This window comes from Amblyomma maculatum, chromosome 2 (assembly GCF_055883805.1).
Source record: "Amblyomma maculatum isolate TAMU_Amacu chromosome 2, ASM5588380v1, whole genome shotgun sequence".
NCBI classification, from domain to species: Eukaryota; Metazoa; Arthropoda; class Arachnida; order Ixodida; family Ixodidae; genus Amblyomma; species Amblyomma maculatum.
In genome coordinates this window covers 31,277,169-31,298,350 of record NC_139345.1, presented here as the reverse complement: position 1 = coordinate 31,298,350, position 21,182 = coordinate 31,277,169, and the positions used below count along the sequence as shown (strand labels likewise).

General features: G+C 46.7%; 1 protein-coding gene across 7 annotated transcripts in view; it reads right to left on the bottom strand.

Moving 5' to 3' along the window:
- LOC146198282 (parathyroid hormone/parathyroid hormone-related peptide receptor-like) overlaps nt 1–21,182 on the bottom strand; it is a 350,560-nt gene that overhangs the window by 112,205 nt on the left and 217,173 nt on the right. For all 7 annotated transcript variants that reach the window (XM_084593693.1, XM_084593694.1, XM_084593695.1 and 4 more), the window contains exon 3: nt 113–226. In XM_084593693.1, coding sequence (XP_084449819.1) covers nt 113–226 — 114 coding nt within the window. The remainder of the gene's footprint in view (nt 1–112; nt 227–21,182) is intronic.

Sequence of the window (21,182 nt, the reverse complement as noted above, 5' to 3'; positions counted from 1 at the left end):
CGAAGGGCATATTTGCGAAATAGAAAAAAAGTAAAATGCGTGCTTATGGAATACCGAATAAGAGAACCGCAGAGAGACGTGGAAAGGCAGAGGCACTTGGACCTGTCCTTACCTGTGGTGTCGAAGCCGAAGACGTAGCTGGGGCATTGCGTGACAGCCACGGTGCCGGCAGGCGTCTCTTTCCAGCACAGGAGGCCGTCCCATGTCTGCGGACACATGAGCAGCCCTGCGAAGAGAAGACGAGGCCAGCGTTGTAGAGAGCGCTTCGAAATGATTGAAGACGTTTTTGGGGTGACGCTCGCCGGACACTTTAAATTTGCTTTGTGGCATATTGATACCGGCAGTGCTGGAAGCTGCTGCGCTGCCATTGTACACGGGGGATTTGGCCCCGTCAGAAGTGTTCTACATCGGGAGTTCCATTCTGCAGCCCTGGCGTGGTGACTGCAGCGCTGAGAACGAAGACATGAGTTTGATCTCGGTAATTCCAACTGTTTCGATGGAGGCGGAAGAGAGCGCCCGCATACCGCGTTATGTCAGAGCGCGTTGAAAGCCTCATGTGGTGCAAATAAAGCCGGAGCCCCCATTACTGCGTCCTCATTACCCATGTTGCGTTGGGTCTTCATACTCTATATCTCAAAGCAAACGATTATGTGACGTTAAGCAACAGCAAGCGGCAAACGCGACCAGTCAGAGGCTCAATCGCGCTACCGCCGCAATCAGGTACGCTTAGTCACGCACTCAGCCATTTCGTCTTGCAACCCTCCCCTCAACCCTCCACGGGACTAGAATCGATAAGGCGTGCTGTCCAGGACCGCCTGAAGGAAAAAGATCCGCCCGTTTCCGCGTCTCTATCTGACGTGGTGGTCGCTGGCTCCGTCGCCGAGCACTGCTGACCCTCGCAAACACAACTCGAGCGTGAGCCCAACCTACAATGGAGAGTAATCACGTCTGAGAAGCAAAAGGTAACATTAACCATTTGTGCCATCCTGACACGCGGAATGAAGCAACAATTTGCTCTCGCAGGCACTTATCATGTATCACAATGAAAAGAACTGCACTGACACTTGTTATACATACCAGACGTGGAACGAGAATACAGTGTCTGACATGCCACAGACGTCTACAACTCTCGGAGGCGGTACAATAGGGTCTCTGTTACTCATATTTTGCCGGCACGCGGAACAAAACACGGTATTGTGTAGCAACTACGACTATGGTTAAGCCACAGTTGTGACGCTCTGATATCTTCGAATAATGCTTGCACTGTTTTGCAACTTTCCTTTCCTGAAAGACTTCTGTGCTCAGAGTAGAGTGTTAACGGTCTCAAGACAAAAAATAACGCTCTTGTACCTTAGTCTTCTGCCTCTTTCTCTCCCTCTCTCTCCATGTTTGCAATAAGCTTTTTCAAAATTTACATTATTGCTTTAAGAAATGCGAGAAATCATTCAGTGCGGTCTCTGTAGGTGGATAGTACAACGAGGCAAACATTGTGCACTTGATGAAGCTCAATAATTACATATATAATGAAATGAAAAGAAATGATGCACTTTCTTCTTGCAATTTAGAGGTTTAGGTTTACTGGAAATTTAAGGCCATAAACATCGAGTGTGCGCTCACATTTGAAATTTCTTTAATCACGAATATCTAAATTAAAGAAAAGAAACAAATCTGCGCATTTTAAACCTCGTGAAATGGGCTTTTCCTCATCGCTTGCTAGTAAAATGTCATACTTACATTTTTTATTCAGTGGATACTGAAGATGTTTGCGTATTATATAATGTAGAAGATAGCTCGACTTCAGCGATGATTTCGCCCTCAATGACGCTGTATAGTTAATGTGAAGGCGCAAAAGTGAACGCGGCGAGTTTTGAAATGCGTATTTTGTGATACTGCTATTTCTATTAGAAAATGCTGCCAACGTTCAGTTTCGCAGTACAATCTTGACCCTTATGATAAAAAAGATCTATGTAAACACGGTTGTTCACTTATTTGAGTTAATCAATCTCCTCACTTGCATATAGCACTTGCACAATCCACCTGCAAAGCGCAGCAGAGTATCTATCGTACATGTCTACGCAAGCTCGCTCGTAGGATTAGCCAGGGTTGCGCAGTCTCCGAATCTCTCGCGCTGCAGCAGCCACGAGGTTCACATTCTATAGACTAAAATGGATAATATTTACATCGGCTTTGAAGTCTCTTAATGAATCAAGACCCTTCACATTCACAATTAAGAAGTTAAATATATACTATTCGTTAACTAGGCTGCTAGTTAAGATGTTACGGTTGTTTTTAGTGCACATGACAGCTGAGAATGTCAGGCCGAAGAAAGCGTTTTCCTAATTCAAAAAGCGAACACAAAAATATGCCGACACACTTCGCGGAAACCCCCGGTATGTTGTGAGGCAGCCTTAAAAAATGCCATATGGCGTCCGCCTTTTTAAAGTTCGCAGATAATTTTTGTTTTGTTTTGTTTTACAGCACACATTTTGCGCAGATGGTTAGTCTGAAACCAGCTTCCTTCTGCTCAAAGTTATAGTGCCTTTTTTTATTTAATGAATAAAATACACTTCTATAGTCGGATACAACTTAAGAACGGTGCGTAAAATACCAATCAAAGGAGGCTTTCTATCGAATGGCGTCGACCGGTTCCCGTGACGTGGTGGTCAATCATGTAGCGTGAAATTGTAGCGAATAATGTATTCGAGGACGACATTTTCTGGCTCTGCTGAGAAGGTATAGCAGGAAAGGGAAGTTGATGGGCTTTTGTCCCGTCGAGAATGGGCCATATACCGAACGTCTCTCCAACTCCCCACTTCACACCACCGCACACTTATTCCGAACATTACGCGCCACGACATTTATGCCCTTTTATGCCTAGCTTCCGCTGTAGTGCCACAAAATAAAGTTCCTGCGAGATTAACCGCAACGATCGTGGGTTTCCATTGATGGGTATTTGCTGCTGTATTCTTGAGTTTTTATACGCCTATAACTGCTTCTTTCTGGCGCCTGAAATGTACTTTATGGTGCCTAGGATACTAGTGAAGTTTACAGTATTTTATTTTCATGTTTTGTCAGTGTGGCGCTGTTAAGCGGAATATGAAGTAGATGCGTTAGCACTTTGATTTCGTATTTAGGTTCTGACACGAGGTTAGGTTGCAGACTGCGTTTGGGCACTTCGAGTAACAATAATGAGCGATATGGTTAACGAACTTCCAAATTCATTTTCGGCAAAAAAAATCTGAAAATATTTCACTTAAGATGAAAGGTGGGTACGTCGAGAATTTGCAGACCTTCGTCCGACGGGGAGAGAGAAGCGTTGTTACTACCTTGGTCACTAGGGGAGGAGGAGCTAAAGACTGATGAGGAAGCTTAATAAGCTGACGTATTCATTCAACTGAAAAAGCTCTTAGAAAGTTTCAAGCGAAAGATAGAAAAGAGAAGACCAGGGCACAGAGCACTGGATACTAAACTGGAAAGTTGTCCGCAGCAAAGCAGTGCTTTCTTCTTTTTTTTTTTTTGTTCAAAGTTATAGTAAATCGCCTTTTTGAGATGACGCATGTCTAGCGCCATCTTGCTAGCAGGGCTTCTTTTTACATTTTCTTGAATTCTCTTCTATAATTTCCCTCTTTATCCCTGTCGGTCCCATCTGGAACCATGAACCGTATAGCAGGGCTGAAAGCGAGTCCGATATCGATCAGGAAGGGTGTTCTCTTGCACACGTTGCCCTATCTTTAACGGATGAACGGTGGCGTTCATCGCACGACTCCATCGCCGCACAGCGCCGCCAGATCCGAGGATGAGGCAAGCGGTCGACCCCATTTATAACGACGGTACCTATCTTAGCGCCTCCCCGATTACAAGCGCGTTCCGCGGGACGCACTGCCAGGACGCGATGCTGTATTGTGTTAGAGACGACTACACGCTGGATCGGTTCCTTTCTTCCGGTCATCGGTTCTTTACTTCCGGTCAGCGTTTTGCGCTCCTGATTTGTTTGTCGCCAGTATTATAGTAGAAAACAGACTTCAAGGTATTCGCGAGGTGATATGGCGAGGCGTAGTATGAACTTCCGCCTACCGATTTCGCGAGACCAAAAAAGCGGTCTCTGCTGTGCACTGGGCGTCCACGATGTCCGTGTTGCTCAAGTGCAGCTGTTTTGTTAGCTATATTTAGCTTCGTTTCCGAGGTTTCGTCCAGTTTTCATCGTTCGTCTGTGTGCCCGGACGTCGTGCACGCAGTGACCACTCGGTGCGTTTTTTTTTTTTTTATACTGCTCTGCCTATTCAGTACCCGGACCAATCAAAAACATGCACATGGGGATATGTGGTTGAGCGCGTTGTATTGGTTATGTTAGTGTGAGGTCTCATGTGTGCGATTTCAATGACAATTTCACTAGTCCGGGAGAATATAGTGCCTAGGCACAGCATAAAACAAGTATGGCAGTACTATCCATGTCCACGGCGAGTCGGCGACAGTTCTGTCTCGGCGCAGTGCTTTAGTTGCCAAGGCTGTGGTGCCGAATTGCAATGCTTGATGAAAGACGAACTGATTATAGCGGCCAAGCACCTCATCTTAATTTGGTACTACGGAGTGGTGTCATGTTATGCGTATAGGAATCACTTTTGAACAATGGAGACGACAGCTAGCTGTGAACTATTGCCTCCTAGACAAGTCATCAAGTCAGGATTAGCTCGGCCGTATTCTGAATTTGCGCCGCTTTCAGAAGTGTCATTTTAGGCCATTTTCGCTGTCATATAATTGGTGGAAACGCCGGAAGCGAAAGGGTAGGCAACCAATCTGATATCCGGTTCTGGTGTTTCCGCCAGTCAGGTGGCTCGAAGTGAGGGCGTGCACCTGTTTTAGAGACCATGCATGAGAATAAAGAACGCCGGAAAACTAATCCACTGCATCGCCGCGTCAAATATTCGTCCCACGCATTCTGATCACGGAACTATGGTATAAGCCGTCGATATGACCCTGTCTCTCTTCTTTTTTATTAGTCGTCGTAGGAAAAAACGGTGAACCTTATTCAAGATCCTGTTCAACTATCCGAAACACTGAGAAAGCATTCGATACTAGTTTGGTAATTTTGAAATTACAACACTTCTTGGCTTGCTGAAATCATCGAAGAATAAGATTTCGATAATTTATTCGAAATTTAGAAATATTCGCATAGCCCTAGTAAACAGTCTCTAACTCGACCACATGACAGTTTTGAGAGCCAAAAACAACTCAGCGAAATGTTCCGAGGCCTTATAAAACCTGCCAATGCACTCAAGGAAATTGAAACCCGAACTGAATGTTCTGTACAAAATCCTCACCGTACGTCGAACAGAGTCAGATAAATTATATTTGCAGAATGAAAGAGTATGATCGTTCGCTGCGGTTGTACCTTTCGTTAGTACAGAGTCACTCAGAGGGTCTTAATTCTTTTTGCGAACAATGGAGTGTCGTGACTCTGCCTTACTCAATGTCCGCGCTGGGGCACCTGTAACACGGGTGTTTTGTGGATAAATTTCGCCTACTCTCAATGACTTGGTATACAAAGCTAGAGTTTTACAGAATTTACAGTTTGCTCCCATTGGCATCCTTCTCGCGCTGGAGTCCTGGCTACAGGGTTTCCGATGTTCTCACCCAAGAAGCTCCGTCGTATTTTAGTACCTCAATAGCCTTCGCAAAGGACGAAATGTTTGTAAAGCAGCTAATAATGCACCTCTTTTCTTCACTTCGGTCGCCACTAGACCGCCCTTACGTTCCACGAGGCTGGCAGCACGAGGAGGCAATTATTTTGTGCTACCTAAGTACGAATATCTCCTACACGCCGCTATGACACAGTCATGCCGCCATACTGACATGCAATGCAGCCGTGCCAAGCTTCACTGTGGCGCCTCACATCTGTGAGCGCCATGTGTTTCTTAACGCATTGAAATTGATGAGAATCGAATCGGAGCAAGCTGAATCTCGTTATGTATAAACGTAGCCTTGTTTTATTCTGAATTGACTTTTCGCGCGCTAAACCGAGCACGTGGAGAGCGGATTCGAGTTTACTTGTAGTCGGGACTCCTTAAGCTTCACGTCAGGGCCCCTGCCAGCCGGATTTGCGCTGTCACGATTCATAAAGTGCGTAGACGCGCCTCAAAATGATGACCAGTGAAATGCCAAGAGACGTGCGGAAGTGCCTTCCATCATACGCATAGCGAAAGGTCCAAGAAAGTATCTGATGTGCTGAATTGTTAAAGCACCTTCATTGCAGGCCTGCGACGAATACTGGGCCCCACATTATCAATAAACATAAAAAAATGTAGAAGGGGTTGCATTTAAAACGAAGTTTTCTGTCTCGGCACATAGGTACTCTTGCCGTAAATAAGATGAGCTGTCTGTACTTGATGCTTTCCCGGCTGTGCAGCGAATGGTTTATTAGATAAGAGTTATTGAAGACGTTAATCCCGAAGCTGTGGCTCAGTGTAGTAAAAAAGCAGTTGCCATGAACGGTTGCAGCGGGGGAAAATCAGCTAAGAGGCAGTTTTGATGTGTCTATAGCACTCGACGATATCAAGTTTTTGAGCCCTCACCGCGTCCGTAATCGGTAGGCTCATCAATGAGATGAGGCTTCATTGGAGAAATTCGATAGAGGGTAGACTCCTGATGGCTTGCGATGGCAGCGAATTTACAATATAGGTAACTGGGCCAACATAAACATGTTTTCGCTTGTGTTTTCTTCACGGTCTTGTTTGTGTTTGCGCAGTTACCTATGTTATCAGGCACGTGTGACTCACACAAGAAGATGCAGTATTAAAATAAATGACGAATTTAGTGGACGATTTTTAGTGAAAACGGCATCTTTGACATTCTTTGTATTCGCCATCTCATGCACCACTGTAGAACACTTGGAAGATTATCTGTTGGGTTCCAGTGACCATTCCTTGCCGCAAGATTAGTTTTAAAAGTAAAGTAGTGCCTCGTTAACACTGCGTACCCCATTAAATATGCACAACTCAAATTAAGGACATTTTTTTTTAATTCTTTGTCTAACCACGCAGCGAGAAAGCCTAGACTCCCGTCCTCCTGGCAGCACACACGCAGCAGTGCGCGCAGCCCATGATAATGTACGGCAGTGAACGCTTTGAGAGAAAATTGAGCATTATTTTCAAATCCTGTCCGTAGAAGCAGTGTTGACAAGCTGGAGGCAGCTGCCACACCGAAGAGGCAGACAATGTGGTACGACAAGAAGCCTCCACCAGTGTCGAGAGTTGTCCTCGTTTTGTTTTCGCCTGTCGACGCCGCGAACACGACGCGCGACGCCTCTCATTGTCACTTCTTTTATCCCCCCGTTCTTTGGTCATTTTACCCCTTCTGCCATTCCCCCTTCGTGTCTTTTACCCATCGCTTCTTTGACCACCATAAGACCTTGTATACAGATCCGCATGTCACTATTCCAGAGGAACAGACGTCTTTTGTGGATTCAACACAAGTTACGTGCTCTTCTTTAGACCTGCTTGAGCCGTCTTCGGAGAAATGTTTGCTGTATGGTGAACTGCATACCGACGGTGTTTGAAACGACAACTCTTACTCAGTTAGAGCGTCCCTCTCGCAGGTGCGGAGCGGCAGCGCCCAATCCAGCGTGCTCTATTTAAAAAAAAGAAAACGAACGCTCGAATAAAACGTGTGACAATTTTTCGTTAACACTCTGACTCATTCTGTTTCCGCTGCTTGTTACCTTCGACATTCCTTTTTTTTTTTTTTGCTCTAGCTCTTTCATTGTTAATTCCCAATTTGTCGCAGGAATTCTAAAATTTGATTTCTCCAGATGGCTCCATGACCCACACGCTTCAAGGAAGCATGGCGGAAAATTGTATATTTTGGACTGGTGGCAATGCCTTTTTTTTTTTTTTTTTTTTAAATCTGACTGGGTGGCGTCAAAAGAAAAGAGAGAGCACTCAGAGGAAAAAGTCTCGGTGGGAGGCGGAGTAAAAGAAGCAAGCGAGGCGACCTGGTTTCTGTGACTTCTCGTGCCTAGCAGCGTGCTCTTCCTGCCAGGAAGGGTTGCTGCATTGGAGTCCTCTGTGGTGAACGATAGTGTATCTTAAATACTATTGTAGTGTGTCCGCAACCAAGATATTTGGAAGAAGGACGTGCATTTCTGGGATGCACGGATATTCACAACTCGATGAGGAAATTATTCGGTTATACAGCTGAAATCTAGTACGGTTTAAGCATTGCTGTTTTGTTTGATCTTTCCCAAGTGTATTTCCTACTTCCCTCGTATTTTACTGCGGGCACCCGTTCCGTAGCCGTCGCAACTTTTCTAGGCCGCGTTGTACCATTAAGGTTCGGCAGTTAGTTTGTGAGGGGACGCGCACATACGCAACCTTGAACAAGGTCCATCAGTAGAAGTCGATTTCCTGCTTCAAATCACCCCAGTTAATCGGCGCACCCTATCGCGGCGATTCACGTCCTACACTTTATATGAAGACTGCCCCATGACTGCCAACAGAATTTGCCCAACGTATAATCGTGACGGGTTGGTCAGTGCAAGCCATAGCCGGCCACCGCCGCGTTTTCCGCGCTCTGCCGTTGATGCCACCACAGTCGGCGCCGAAGACGTGGAGCAGGGAACGCCTAACAACTGAAGGATATATATATGCACCCCCGAATTCAGCGAAATATCGTTCACTCAGAATGTAAACACCGGTTCCGCGCCACTATAAGAACTTGCTCCTTTAACGATCCGGCAATCCTCTCTCTCTTTCTCTCTCAGTAGAAGGTGCATAGAGTGGACTTCGGTCTGAAAAGTCGGCAGTGAAAAACGGTCGCAAACGAGCCGAAAGTCGCGAAGAAGCGAGCCAAGGTGCGAGGAGTGTGGGTTGCCAGCGACGAATGGTCGATGGGCTGGCATTGCGCAGCATCAGCGCATCGCTAACCTCCACATTGATATATGCAGATGAGATCGGCACAAGCGCACCGAGTGGAGGTCATATCACGATTTGTCGCACCAATGACACTCAACCATACGTGGTTTAATGGGGCATTCTTTCGAGCGCTGCTCTCGAAGAGGCTTGATGGTATAGGCGGTGTGATCAACGTTTGCCGGGAGCAACACTAACATTCTGTTTTACGTCGCGTGGGATTAAATGGTGTGCGAGACCTCATGCCCCTGCATGACCTGCGTGACGAGAAGATGCGGAGCAATTTTTGCTTTCCTTTGTGAGCTGGTAGAGCTTCTTATGCGTCGGCCTTCAATAGTGTGGCTTGAATATAGGCTGCTTATAGAACTGTTGTCAAACACGACACAAGGCTGTACACACTCTGGGTTGTCTGGAGTACCTTGTGGAAAGGCCGTTGCCTTAAGCTTGTTCGAATGGGAAATGAACACTCCTCAGATCCAGCTGGCTTTCCTATTCACGGCTGTAAAATCAGCGCTGTGCTTTTGCACCAAATTTCAACACGACGCGTCTCCCGAAAGCCGGTAGGAAGGAACATGACGCGTTGCTACGTATGCGCCTTGATGACGTTGATTTCTGCCGTCGTTACTAAAAAATGAGAGAGCGAAAAGAGGGGCAGGTGCTCCATAACGGCTCTGTTTCGGCAGAACCCAAGCACAGACACGGAGGAAATGACGTTTTGAGCTGAATTTTGCATGAGGACAGAGTAGAGTTTTTATTTTTTTCTTTTTTTTTTTTTTGTTCTTGACGGAGTGAGGTAAGGAGAAGCTTTCTGCTTGAGCCACTGAGAGGACGCTGTGCTCCAAGAACTATCAACTAAAGAATTTGTACTCTCTCAGCCTCGGAAATGAGCGTGTCTTTTGTAGCCATTTGCTTGCTACATGGCGCCACGCAACCGGTAGCACATATCAGCTGGATTCCCGTGGTGGATTTACGGCTGATATGGGGAATTCGTGGCTGTAAGCGTCTCCTTCAATTAAAAAGGCGCGCTTCAGCGAACAGAAAAAGAACGTTGTACATTTGCTATTCAGCAGGGAAGTCTCGAGCAGACCCGTACCATTTGAACAGCTCTCTCCTTAGCGATGAAAGCTGAAACACCACTTTCGGCGAGCTTCTAATGATACACCGGAACACAGCGTGCTTTTGCAGGACACGAGGTTATGGTACCCACTGGTCTTCACACAGGACAAGGGGAATCCGGTAATAAGGCAATCTCAATGTATACCCGACGGGAGTGCGCTCTTCCCAGCATGAGGGTTCCTCATCACAGCGAAAAGGAAAGGGAGAGAGAAAGAGAGGAAGACCGGAAGGGGTGAAGAAAAAAGAGAATGTCAACTGACAACAAAGGACGAATCAAAGGCGTCAGGGCCTCTTCATTTTCTACGCACTGTAGTGACGCCTGCCTCTATCGCGTTTTCTTTTGCTCGCCTTTCCTGCCGCGGCGTCAACACATCATTTTCTCTGCTCTCCTTCCCAGCGAACGGTGCGCGCTCACATCATTGTGTGCCTCCGGGTCTTCCCCATCTCGCTTTGAGGAGGAGGATATCAGGGCGCGCGCGCGCTTTTCTTTGACGTGCGCCTGGTGCCGGCGTGTTGGTTCGTAGAGGGGCCAGGAATTGTTTGCCGACGCCTTTCTGTTGACTCGGCCGCTGGATGACTGAACCGCGCTGCGTTTGCCGCTGCCCTTTCCCAGCGACAGCGGGGAGGAGGGAAAAGTGTCAGGAAGTGCGTGGAGGCCGGAGCAATGATGTGACCCGAACACACGCCAGCCTTGCTTGGGCCTCGTTGATTGGAAACTTAGCTCCCTCGTTCTCCGCACCGGTGGTCGCCCGAAGCGCTTGTTTCTACAGAATAACCGGCGTTGTTGACTACAAATGGTCGGTCGTGCTTGAAGGGTCTCTTAGGGGGGCTATATACGACTGTCGTCGGTACATTGTCACGACAGGCCATACGGCGCGATAAGAGTATTTCAGCGTTCTTACTTATTTACGAATTGTCGCAAGGAGCGAGGAATTGAGGCCTAGAATCCGAACAATGCGGCACAGATTAAACGCGGTGCACCGGCACAAAGCAAGCGTAGTCTCAGAGAATAAGAATGGTGCCTTCTCGAGAACGGCTTTAAATGGTGACAAAGAAACCGCCGCTGATCCCACTCCGCTTTTCATTTTAGTTTTTGTTCGTGAGAAGATGCTATAGGGGGAGTCGCAATTGTAATAGCTAGGTAACAACACAAAACGAGCGGTATTGCAATCTGCTTGCGTAACGCAGATTAGTTTGAAGGAGGAGCCATAGTTACGGGAATACTTCGTACCTCGATTTGATTGCTACCTCGGATGATTCGGGGTTCCTAACGCCTCCAGCAATGCGAGAATGCACAATTGTGCTTATTAACATAACAAAAAGACGAAGTCGCTTTGTGACGTTAAACTCGATAAACCAAATCAAACCCATAAAATAAAGGCATCGCCCTTTTTCTTTTCCCGAATAGTAGAAGAAACTATTTAAATCTACGCGAGAGCGAGACATGAATGACCGAAATAAAGGGCGACATTTTGAGGTGTTTAGGAAAACGTTCATTGTGCAGCTTGCACATTGATATTTAGTAATTTGGCCGTATATTTGTGCTAGTAGATAAAGAACGCCCTTTATGTTTCGTTGCTTTATGCAGACCGTGGATTCATAGGAAACGCTAACCTTTCCTCACGTAACAGTGGAAGCTCTTCAAGTTGTTTGCATCCGAGAAGGTATGATATTATCAAATATTCTCTTTTCTTTTATTGCGAAAGTAATACTACTCTAGGTTTCGAGCCTTCAGCGTGGCGCAGCCGCACTCACGTGACGCTGTGACGTCACATTCCACGTGACACTAGGGTGAGAGCTGGGCTACCAACGCAAGTGGTCGGCGTAGCGCAGCCGCACCCACGTGACGCTGTGACGTCACACCCCACGTGACACTATAGGGTGAGAGCTGGGCTACCAACTCAAGCGGTCGGCTTAGCGCGGTCGCAGCCACAGCGCAGCGCGTGACGTTACACCCCACGTGACACAAAAGCGAGAAATGGGCTGGCAGGAGCTGCCAACTTGGGTCTCATGTTTCACATGGGACGGTTATGTCAAAATCAGCCTGCTAGGACCCTCACATTCACGTAACCCCTATAGGCCACTAAGGCACGTACATACGGCTTGGTTAAAGCGGGGCTTTATGTGTGGGCTGAGGAAGAAGAAAAAGAGAAGAACGCTCGGTCACCCGCAGCTAATGCTTTCGCTCAATATTTGGTTCAGCAGCGTTGAACCCTTGTAATTTCTTTTTGCATGCTTAGGCTGGGTATTCTTTTGCACGTTTTGTATGTCTTCTTCGCGAGACGTAAGCCACACATCTTTCGCTTGTTTATGAGCGGCAGGAGTTCCTCCCCGAGCGACCAACTGCGGAAACTCGGGGGAGAGGGGTCGAAGGCCGAGGCAATGCACAGCTGCACCGAATAGCACGAGCTTCCGAGCTCTTGCTCCCTTTTAACGAACGGTTAACTATAACAGGCAACAATAGTCACGTCTGGCAGTGAGTAAACTCAAATTATGACCACTTGTTGATATTCCCCCAATTTCGCACTTGGAAGATCACTGCTGGTGCAAAAAATACGTGCAAATGAAGACAGGAGTAGCGACATTAATAACTTTCTGCAAAATTTTTTACAGATGTGAATATTCAAGTATGCGCGGAACGAACCGTAGCTCGCTTGAATCATATTAAGAACCGCGCTATAGTGAATTAAATTGAAGAAATTGTGAAAGCTGCCTGTGCTCTTTTTATTATTCAGAGTTACTAATTGTTGACCGCTTGCTATTATTCTTATTTTTTTTTTTCATTCCACACCACGATTATAAGAAATCAGTGTACTCTTCACAACTACATTTTGCATTAAGCCTCATGATATGCACCTATTTGTATCATGATATGCTCCTATTTGTATCATGATATGCACCTAGTTTTGCTCGAGCATAATTTTAATGTTGCAGGCGAAAGGCTACGTTCTTCCTTACACTTTCGTGTGAGAAGCTGTTCCTCATTCACTGATATGAAGATGCACCGAGAGACCTAGCAAACTGCAGGGGTTGTGGCTTGTGGGGACATGAAAAAACAGCATATGAAAAACTCCGTACTGGACTGGTACGTCCGATTTGAGCTTCGAACCTGACACGATTTGTCTAGTTTGAGCTCCATACTGGACTGTTACGTCCAATCCGACTGGTGCGCCAATACAAACATCTTTAAGCATTGTACAGAACGGTTCGTTGCAGTGTGAGACAGATACCGGACCCGTATGTGCCTATAAAAACCGATTTGGAGTGATTGAGGATTTTTCAATAGGGAGTACACGGGCTTGGGTCGCCCTTAAAGCCTTATCCAGTCCGGCCGGCGGGCCGTGCTCGGGTCGCTCGGAAGCTTTCTGCTTTGGACTTAGGCAGGGCCCGGTCAAGGGTTAGCTTGTCTCGGGCGGGCCGGACCGGGCACATTAATCCCAGGCAAGCGCAACTTTTGCGCAAGCGCGAATATGGCCATGGTGCGCTAGACGTCTCGAATGCACAGCATTAAGTGTTTTCAAGCGTCCTTACCAAGCGGCAGCATCCGAGTTCTTTCCGGTATCCGCCCTAATTTGCACCACACGCCCTCGCCATGATCGGATTCACTCCCCAAGGACAGAGCTGGAGGGCTGCTTGTGGGCGATCGCGTTTTGGCTTTCGCGTCTTCCTGTATATGGCAACACTATATGTTATAGATATTCAGTTCTGGATTTCTGAGCCATGCTGTCGCCTCTCACGCGTCTCTTGTGGTTTGATCTATACCTCTATACATAGCCTCTAGAGAAGCGGGACGTAGCACCTATAGTAGTCAAAGCATCCTCGGTCCTTGAGTTTCCTCGTTTCTAGCCGCAGGCGATTGAGCTGCGGCGCCTTGCTGTCGTCATGAAAGGCACAAGCAAGACGAGCCCACCGAGTGCATGCCCAAAGAATCAACCTCCTACTTATATTTAGAGCCAGCGCGCTTTTGGAGAAGCAATTGGGAAGCCGTGCACACACAACTTACTATCCTTGCGAAGAACATATTGATCATTCAAAGCAGCAATTAGAGCACTGAGTAAAACTGCAGCGCCCCTGAGTTCATGATCCAGGAAAGCCGCAAATACATCAAGCGTTCATCAGTGCAGAGCTTGTTTTACATAATAACGTAGATACATAACTCGATATATATGCTACTCTGTACATTCTGCAAACTTGTCATCTTAAACATGGTAAGTAAACATTTCAAGATCTTGAACTCATTATCCTCAAGTTTATTCTTTATGTATCATTACTTCAACTGCAATTATAGCAAATCTTGTACACATTGGAAACCGGTGCGTGCCCGGCGGCACCGGAGATCGAACTCGGTACCTCCCGAATGCGTGGCGGATGCTTTTCCTCAAGGCCTCTTCCCTTCAGGGTCCTTTACGAGATTAGGCGTAGAATTGCCGTATACGGACATCACGCATTGTTGCTAAGCAGTCACCCGAAATAATTGCTAATTAGTAGCCCTCATTAATGTCTCTAATGATCAGCGCTAAGTAGTAGCGCTACTTAGTAGTCCTAACTAATACAGCTGAATAGTAGTGCTACTCAGGAGGACTACATAGCGCTTCTAATTGGCAGTAGTAATTTAAACTAAGTGTTGCTGTAATGCAATGTGCTGCTGTCTCCCAGTGTAACGTACGAGTCCATTGTATAAGGCTTCTAAACTATCGCACTGAACGAGCGCTGCTGGGTTGTTTGAGGGGGCGCCGCCGGCTCTCGACGCAAAGGGCAGCGGCGAGTTCTGCTGTGTTCATATGTAGCGGGGTGTGTCATGTCAGGTAACTTCATGACATCTCTGTACCAATCAGGAATTTTCATGAAATATGCCAGACGCCACCAGTAAGTCAGATGTTTTCGTGGCAAACGCTAATTGCCCCCGCTCTTTCGCTAAATGGGGCTGTACAATTAACAATTAAAGAAGTACTTCTGCGGCCGAGTGGGAAGCGTAGTGTGTATACATTAACCACCTAAAGGGAGCGCTGAAGATGACTAACGGTGTCAATCGCAGTTATCGTTTCAGAAAAAAATAATTGCTCGTAATATATAAAGATTATAATTTCGAAAACTTGCACAAGAGTAGCCCTGTACTGGGCCGCAAACGAGTGGACGAAGCCTTCCACTATCCTTTATTTCATACCACGGCATTTCAGGCGTAATGTTTAACTTGTTTTCTTCTTCTATCTGAGCAGTATCAATACCGGCCTACATTTACCGCCGTTTTTGCTGGATGGAAGTTTCGTCGAGTCGCCAGGGAGGCAGCCAAGAAGACGCTGCTGGCAGACCATTAGTCTCCTCTCAGTTGAGGCAAGACGACGACTTTAAGGAACAAAACGAGCTTGTTTTTTCACTGTCAGGAAAGAAGCGAAATAATTTTTGGTGAGCTTTTTGCCAACATGTATTGATGTGCACCGGCTTCGAAATTTCGGCGGACGATTCCGCAGTGGAGTTGTGCCGAAAGATCCAGTGTGCGCTATGAAAGCTAACAAGGTGGAAATCTACTTCGGAGCATCGGAAGGAAGTTTGTTTTATGTTTATCCGCTGCTTCCCTTTTACGAAAAACATGGTGATAAAAATTCACAGCTCAAGAGATACGAACACAAGCGTGGGAACAAACAAGGCAGGACATGTGATGCACTTCCAATTTAACTTGGCACAAATGGCAGGATTTCAACACGTTTCATTAATGAGACTTTCAATTTCATGTTACTACTATAAATACTCGTTTCTTCAGATCTTTCAATTTTCGCTATAATTTGATGCTGCCTTTAGGTCAGTGGATAAGCAAGTTTTTTTCGGAAATAAGGAAGCCTGTGTATTTTATCGAAGCAATTCGCCGATTGGAAGCCTGTCCGTAAGACTGGCACCGCAAATAGATTTACATTCAAACCGTCGTAGGGTGCGTGCCGTGGTGGCCGGCATTTCTCCGACGGGCTCGTCGTGTTGCAGCTGGCGAGCGGATGCCGGGACCTGCCATCTTGGCCTCCTTGTATGTGGGCTTAAAATGGGTGGCGATCTTTATCATGAGTTGTTGTTGTGGCTGTAGGAAGAAGGAAAATAAAATGCACGGGTCTGCATCATGAGCGCACGAGTAATTTCGACCACCTGGAGATCATGAGCGCACGATAAAGGCCTCCAGGTGGTCGAAATTAATCCGCAGCCCTCCCATACGCACCTCTCACTTTCGTTCCACTTTCATTCCCACCTTCCTCCCTTCTCTTACGGCGTGCTTCAGATGTCCACAGGAACAATTGGGACAGATACTGCGCCTTTCCCTACCTGTGAACCAATTTATTATTATGCAGCGATAACTCCTGTAACGCCGCCTTTTCAATCTGCGTTTTTTTTTTTTCGCTATCTTTATTTAAATGAGGTTTTTGGGAAAGGAAGAAGTTTGGTTCGTTGGTTTGTGGGGTTTAACGTCCCAAAGCAACTCAGGCTATAAGAGACGCTGTAGTGGAGGACTCCGGAAATTTCGACCACCTGGGGTTCTTTAGCGTGCACTGACATTGCACAGCACACGGGCGCCTTGCTTTTCGCCTCCATCGAAACGCAGCCGCCGCGGTCGGTTCGAACCCGGGAACTCCGGCACAGAAGTCGCGCGTCTTACCACTGCACCACCCCGGCGGGACTCTGCCTCTGTTTAAGTTCGGTTTTGGGCAAAGGAAGGCAGCATACATTTGGGTGAACACGAAGAAATAGTGGACACACACACTTAATTAGGTCAATGTCACTTCGAGGCCAAATTTATTCACACGAAGACCTGCCATACGTAGCACAGTGAAGGTTTCGCTTCTATTGCAAGCTGGTTTATAAAAAAGGGAAGGCGCACTATCTATCAAGGTCACTTGAAGGTGAAATCTTCAAGGTCCGAGACAGCTTCCCGAGGTAGCGTAATGACGCTTTCGCTCCAAAAGAAGGATGACAAAAAAAAAAAAAAAAAATAAAGCCGCGACGAAGTAAGTTCAACTAGCCGTTTCTGCTTTTAGTACGCATTGTTACCGTGCTACACACAGGCGCCTTTTGCGATTCACCACTGGCTGCCGGGACCGCCATTTGGCTCTCTTCCTAGCTGGAAAGGTAGACCTGTATCACAAGCTTCTTCCTACCTATGGCGCAGGAACCAGCTCTGTAAGCGCTGTTCTCAGCTATGACGTATCCTGACGCCTTTCAGCCAGGAGTAAGGTGTCGGCATGAAAGCAAACGAGTGGCCAGCGTTAGTATTGTAGGGAGTTGGACCCCATCAGGCAGGACCGGTAGGCGTGATGCGCCGGGCTTTCTGCCTCCTCAGGACTGGGAGAGCCGGCAAGGTAAGAGAGGGAAACCATGAGGCACTTCAGCGTACATACGGCCTGCTCTCTGCGTGCACGCACTTTCAGGAGTGAACACCGTGCTGTGACGGAGGTGAGGTCGCCCGGTGGAATCGGCGACCGCCGACCGCAGGACAATGAAGGTCGAGCGAAGCTAATAGAAATGAACGCGAGGGAGCAAACGGGGAAGGCGACAGCAAACGGAGCGGGCCCACATCGAAAGCACACAAACGCAAAGACGAAAGTAAAAACAGAGAAGCGGACCCTGCAGGCGGTCGCAAGGCGGGCGGCATCAGCGCGGACGCTTCTGTCACGCGGAAAAGGCCTCGCCGATGATGTCGCGGGAAACAGAGCCGTCACTGCGACGTCTGCGCGGGATAGCCGGGGGAAAACGGAGCTGCTGGGGGTCATTTGTCACGCACCCGTGGAACCGTTAGGGAAGACCTTCCACTCCGTCGGCTCCCTTCCGGGACTCAACGGCTTGCAATGCGGGCCAGACCCGAAACCGGTGAACCCCAGTGACGTGCTGATTGAGGTCGCGCTGGTGACGTGCTTTCACTGGCGGCCAGGGGTCATTTCGAGTGACGCTACTGTGGTCCCAAAGTTTTATCAGTGTCGTAACTTATGTCATAACAAACTGGCAGGTGCCAAGACCGTGCGTGACATACACTCGGTGCATTTTCGTTTCGTCACCTACACCTCAGGAAAATGTGCACAGAATATATTGCTCAACGGGTTGGTCAACGCATAATAAAAGTCGACACTTGTACAAATCAATTCAAACGCATCAATGGTTCAGCGGAGTAGTTTTAGCGTAAGAAAATATAGTGCATATATGTTTGTGGTTCTGTACAATGCATGCGGCCAGAGCGCTTGACAACCTTAAGAACGATCAATCAGGAGAAATAAACGTTCAGGCCAAGCGCTTTGTGCGCTATGATCTGCCTGGTCAAACACTGATGTGCTTCAGTTTCATATCAGTTGGCACATTGGGCATAACATAAGAAAGAAGAGCACTATTGAAGAATAGCGCGTCAAGAGTGGAGATGAGTATACGCGAAGCCTAGACCAGCACAGAATTCGTAGTAATATTAAGTAGCTAGTTAGTTATACGGGGTTTTATGGGTGCATAAGCAATTACGGTTATCATGCACCATAGGGAAAGTAAGGAACTAAAATATTATATTCATAATTATTTCGTGTAAATTCAAAATTTATTGGAAGATAAACGGCTATTAGCTGTTTATTATTAAGTTTGGTGCAAAATAGCCCTTTTCTTCAGCCGGTATGTGTCCGAGGTGTGACTGTCTCATGTTCGTTTATCATTTCTGCCTCGCCGGCCGCTTTTCGATGGAGGCGAAAAGAAAGGGTTCCATGTTCTGTGCGATAGAGCACATTAAAGAACCCCAGGTGGTCGATATTTCCGGAGTCCTCCACTACGGCATCTCTCATAGCCTGAGTCGCTCTGGGACGTTAAACCCCACAAACCAACCTTTCATGCGCGCTTGCGAGTGCCTTCAATTCCCGTCTGAATGACTTCCTGTCACTTTTAAGGGACATGCTATGTGGGTACGTTCACTGAGTGGAGTGAAGCCTTAATGCAACATCACCAATGCTGTTTAAATAGCAGTTACGCGTGCCCACAACGCGGGATGATGTACAGTCTTTATCAAAACGGCCCACGGGTTTTGATTCTAAGCGCTGTATCTGGGCTCATTGCACATCTCCAGCGTTCGAAACCTCGTAGATGACAAATCTCGTCCGAACTCTTCTCTAGCTTGTCTATTATATTTCAGTATTGCTTACAGGAGCCTCGTTACAGGGTTTAGAAGCGAACACTTTGGGCCGTATGTTATTGATAAAGATTGTACATAAGTTTTCAGTGCATTTCAGAGTAACTTCTTTCGGCAGCTTCGCAAGTTCTGGAACCACATACAGTCAGAGGACATCTGCTTTTTCAGTATTCACAGCGACACGCCAGATCGCCAACTAAGTTGGAGGAAAAAAAGATTCTTAGCGCGAGAAGAAAAAAAAAAAAAGAAAAGAAAATATCCCAACTCGCTGTTAGCGACCATCCGAATGAATTTTTTCTTCGTACCGTGATGGCACGTTCGTACCACTTGCTTAAAGTGGGGATTTATACACATATCGGGAGGCATTTCATGTCTCCTATCAGTTTATTACTGTATATTTATGAGCATGTGAGATAGTGATATATAATAGAGGCATGAATTGAGCAATTAGTGATAAAAAAAAAAATAGCAAAGTGAATGTAACGAACGACGATCCACAACCTGCGCCTGCAGACGGGAGCCATTCACAGTGTCGCGTCATATCTTCTAAGGCGGAGCTAAGCGGTCGCCATAATTTTAATCTTACCGGAACTGTCCCACAGGGTTGAAACGAGGAGGCTAAAGAAAAGGTTTCGACTTAAGTTTATTACAACGCAGATAGCTATGGAACGGGAAATGGTAGGTGTAAGGTTAAGAGATTGGAAGTCGGTCAGAGAAATAACCGATGGTCGCTAAAGGCAACAAATTGAATTCCAGGGGAAGGAGAGCCATGGATGAGGTAGCAGGGAATTAGAGGAGACGATGAAGTTAGGAAGTGTGCAGGCGTTGAATGCATTCAGATAATACAGGACCGGGTTATTTGGAAGAATAAGGAAGAGGCCTTTATCCTGCGGTGGGTTTAGTCTGTCTGACGGCGATAATTTTTAATGTGGAAGCATTCCTTGCTTTCTGGATGAGATGGGTAGGATGTGTGACCATGAGGTGTAAGGACAGGAGATAACGATGATAACTCACTATAACTAGATAATTAACAGCATATCATTAATGATAATGAGATAAGTCATAGCAGCGCAACGCGCAGGTTACTAGATTGATGATTGATAAGAGGGATAAGTAACTCAATGGCAATTTACGTCAACATTATCGATACTCATAACTTCACATTAAAATCGCTGACAAGATAATTATAGTTAATTATAGTGATGACGCCATAACTGATCACGTGATACGAACGTGTCTAGACAACACGTTTTCAACAACGAGTTGATGACGGCGTAGCTACATGCGACAAACAAACATTTCTAGACAAGACGTCTGAATAGCATCGGATGTCACAAACGCACAAGCTCATTACGGAACTAGGTACAGAACTTGCAATGCTTTCGCATTTCCACACGCAAAGGGACTTAAGCGCACTCGTGCTATCTTTAGAAATTCAGAGATGTTTCGTTGTAGGAAATGAAAAAATAAACAAGTGCGTACGTGGGTAGTAGAACAACAAAATCGAAGCAAAGTATAGATTCTCGCCTCACTCTTCACTCGATTAACCCAGATGACGGATTTTCTAATTTACTTTCACAGTATTTAATGGGATCATACTTGCTTCAGCGCTCCTCCGGTGAACTATGGCCAGGCATTCGGCTTCGGCGATGCTAGTGCATTGGATGGAGGCCGTATTGAACGTTTAGCGGTGAATGTCCTTGAACACGGCAGTGCAGATGTGGAGATTGCCTGGATTATGTGAAGCATCCGTGTAGAGAATGTCCTGGCGTTCAGAGTACTGCTTAGAAAGATATGAGGCCCGGGCTGCGCGACGACCTTTGTGGTGTTCGGGATTTATATTTCAAAGGAGGAGTTTGAGTTTGAGGAGGCTCCGCGGATGCGGGGGGATGGCTGTTTGAGTGGGAGATGAGGGATCAGGGCCAGGGGTATTCTAGCCCATTGAATGCAGGAGATGAGTGCCTGTAGGTGTTGTGAGGAGTCGACGTTGTTGGCTGAAGAAGTGCGCCTCTATGATCTTCTCGACATGTTGTGTA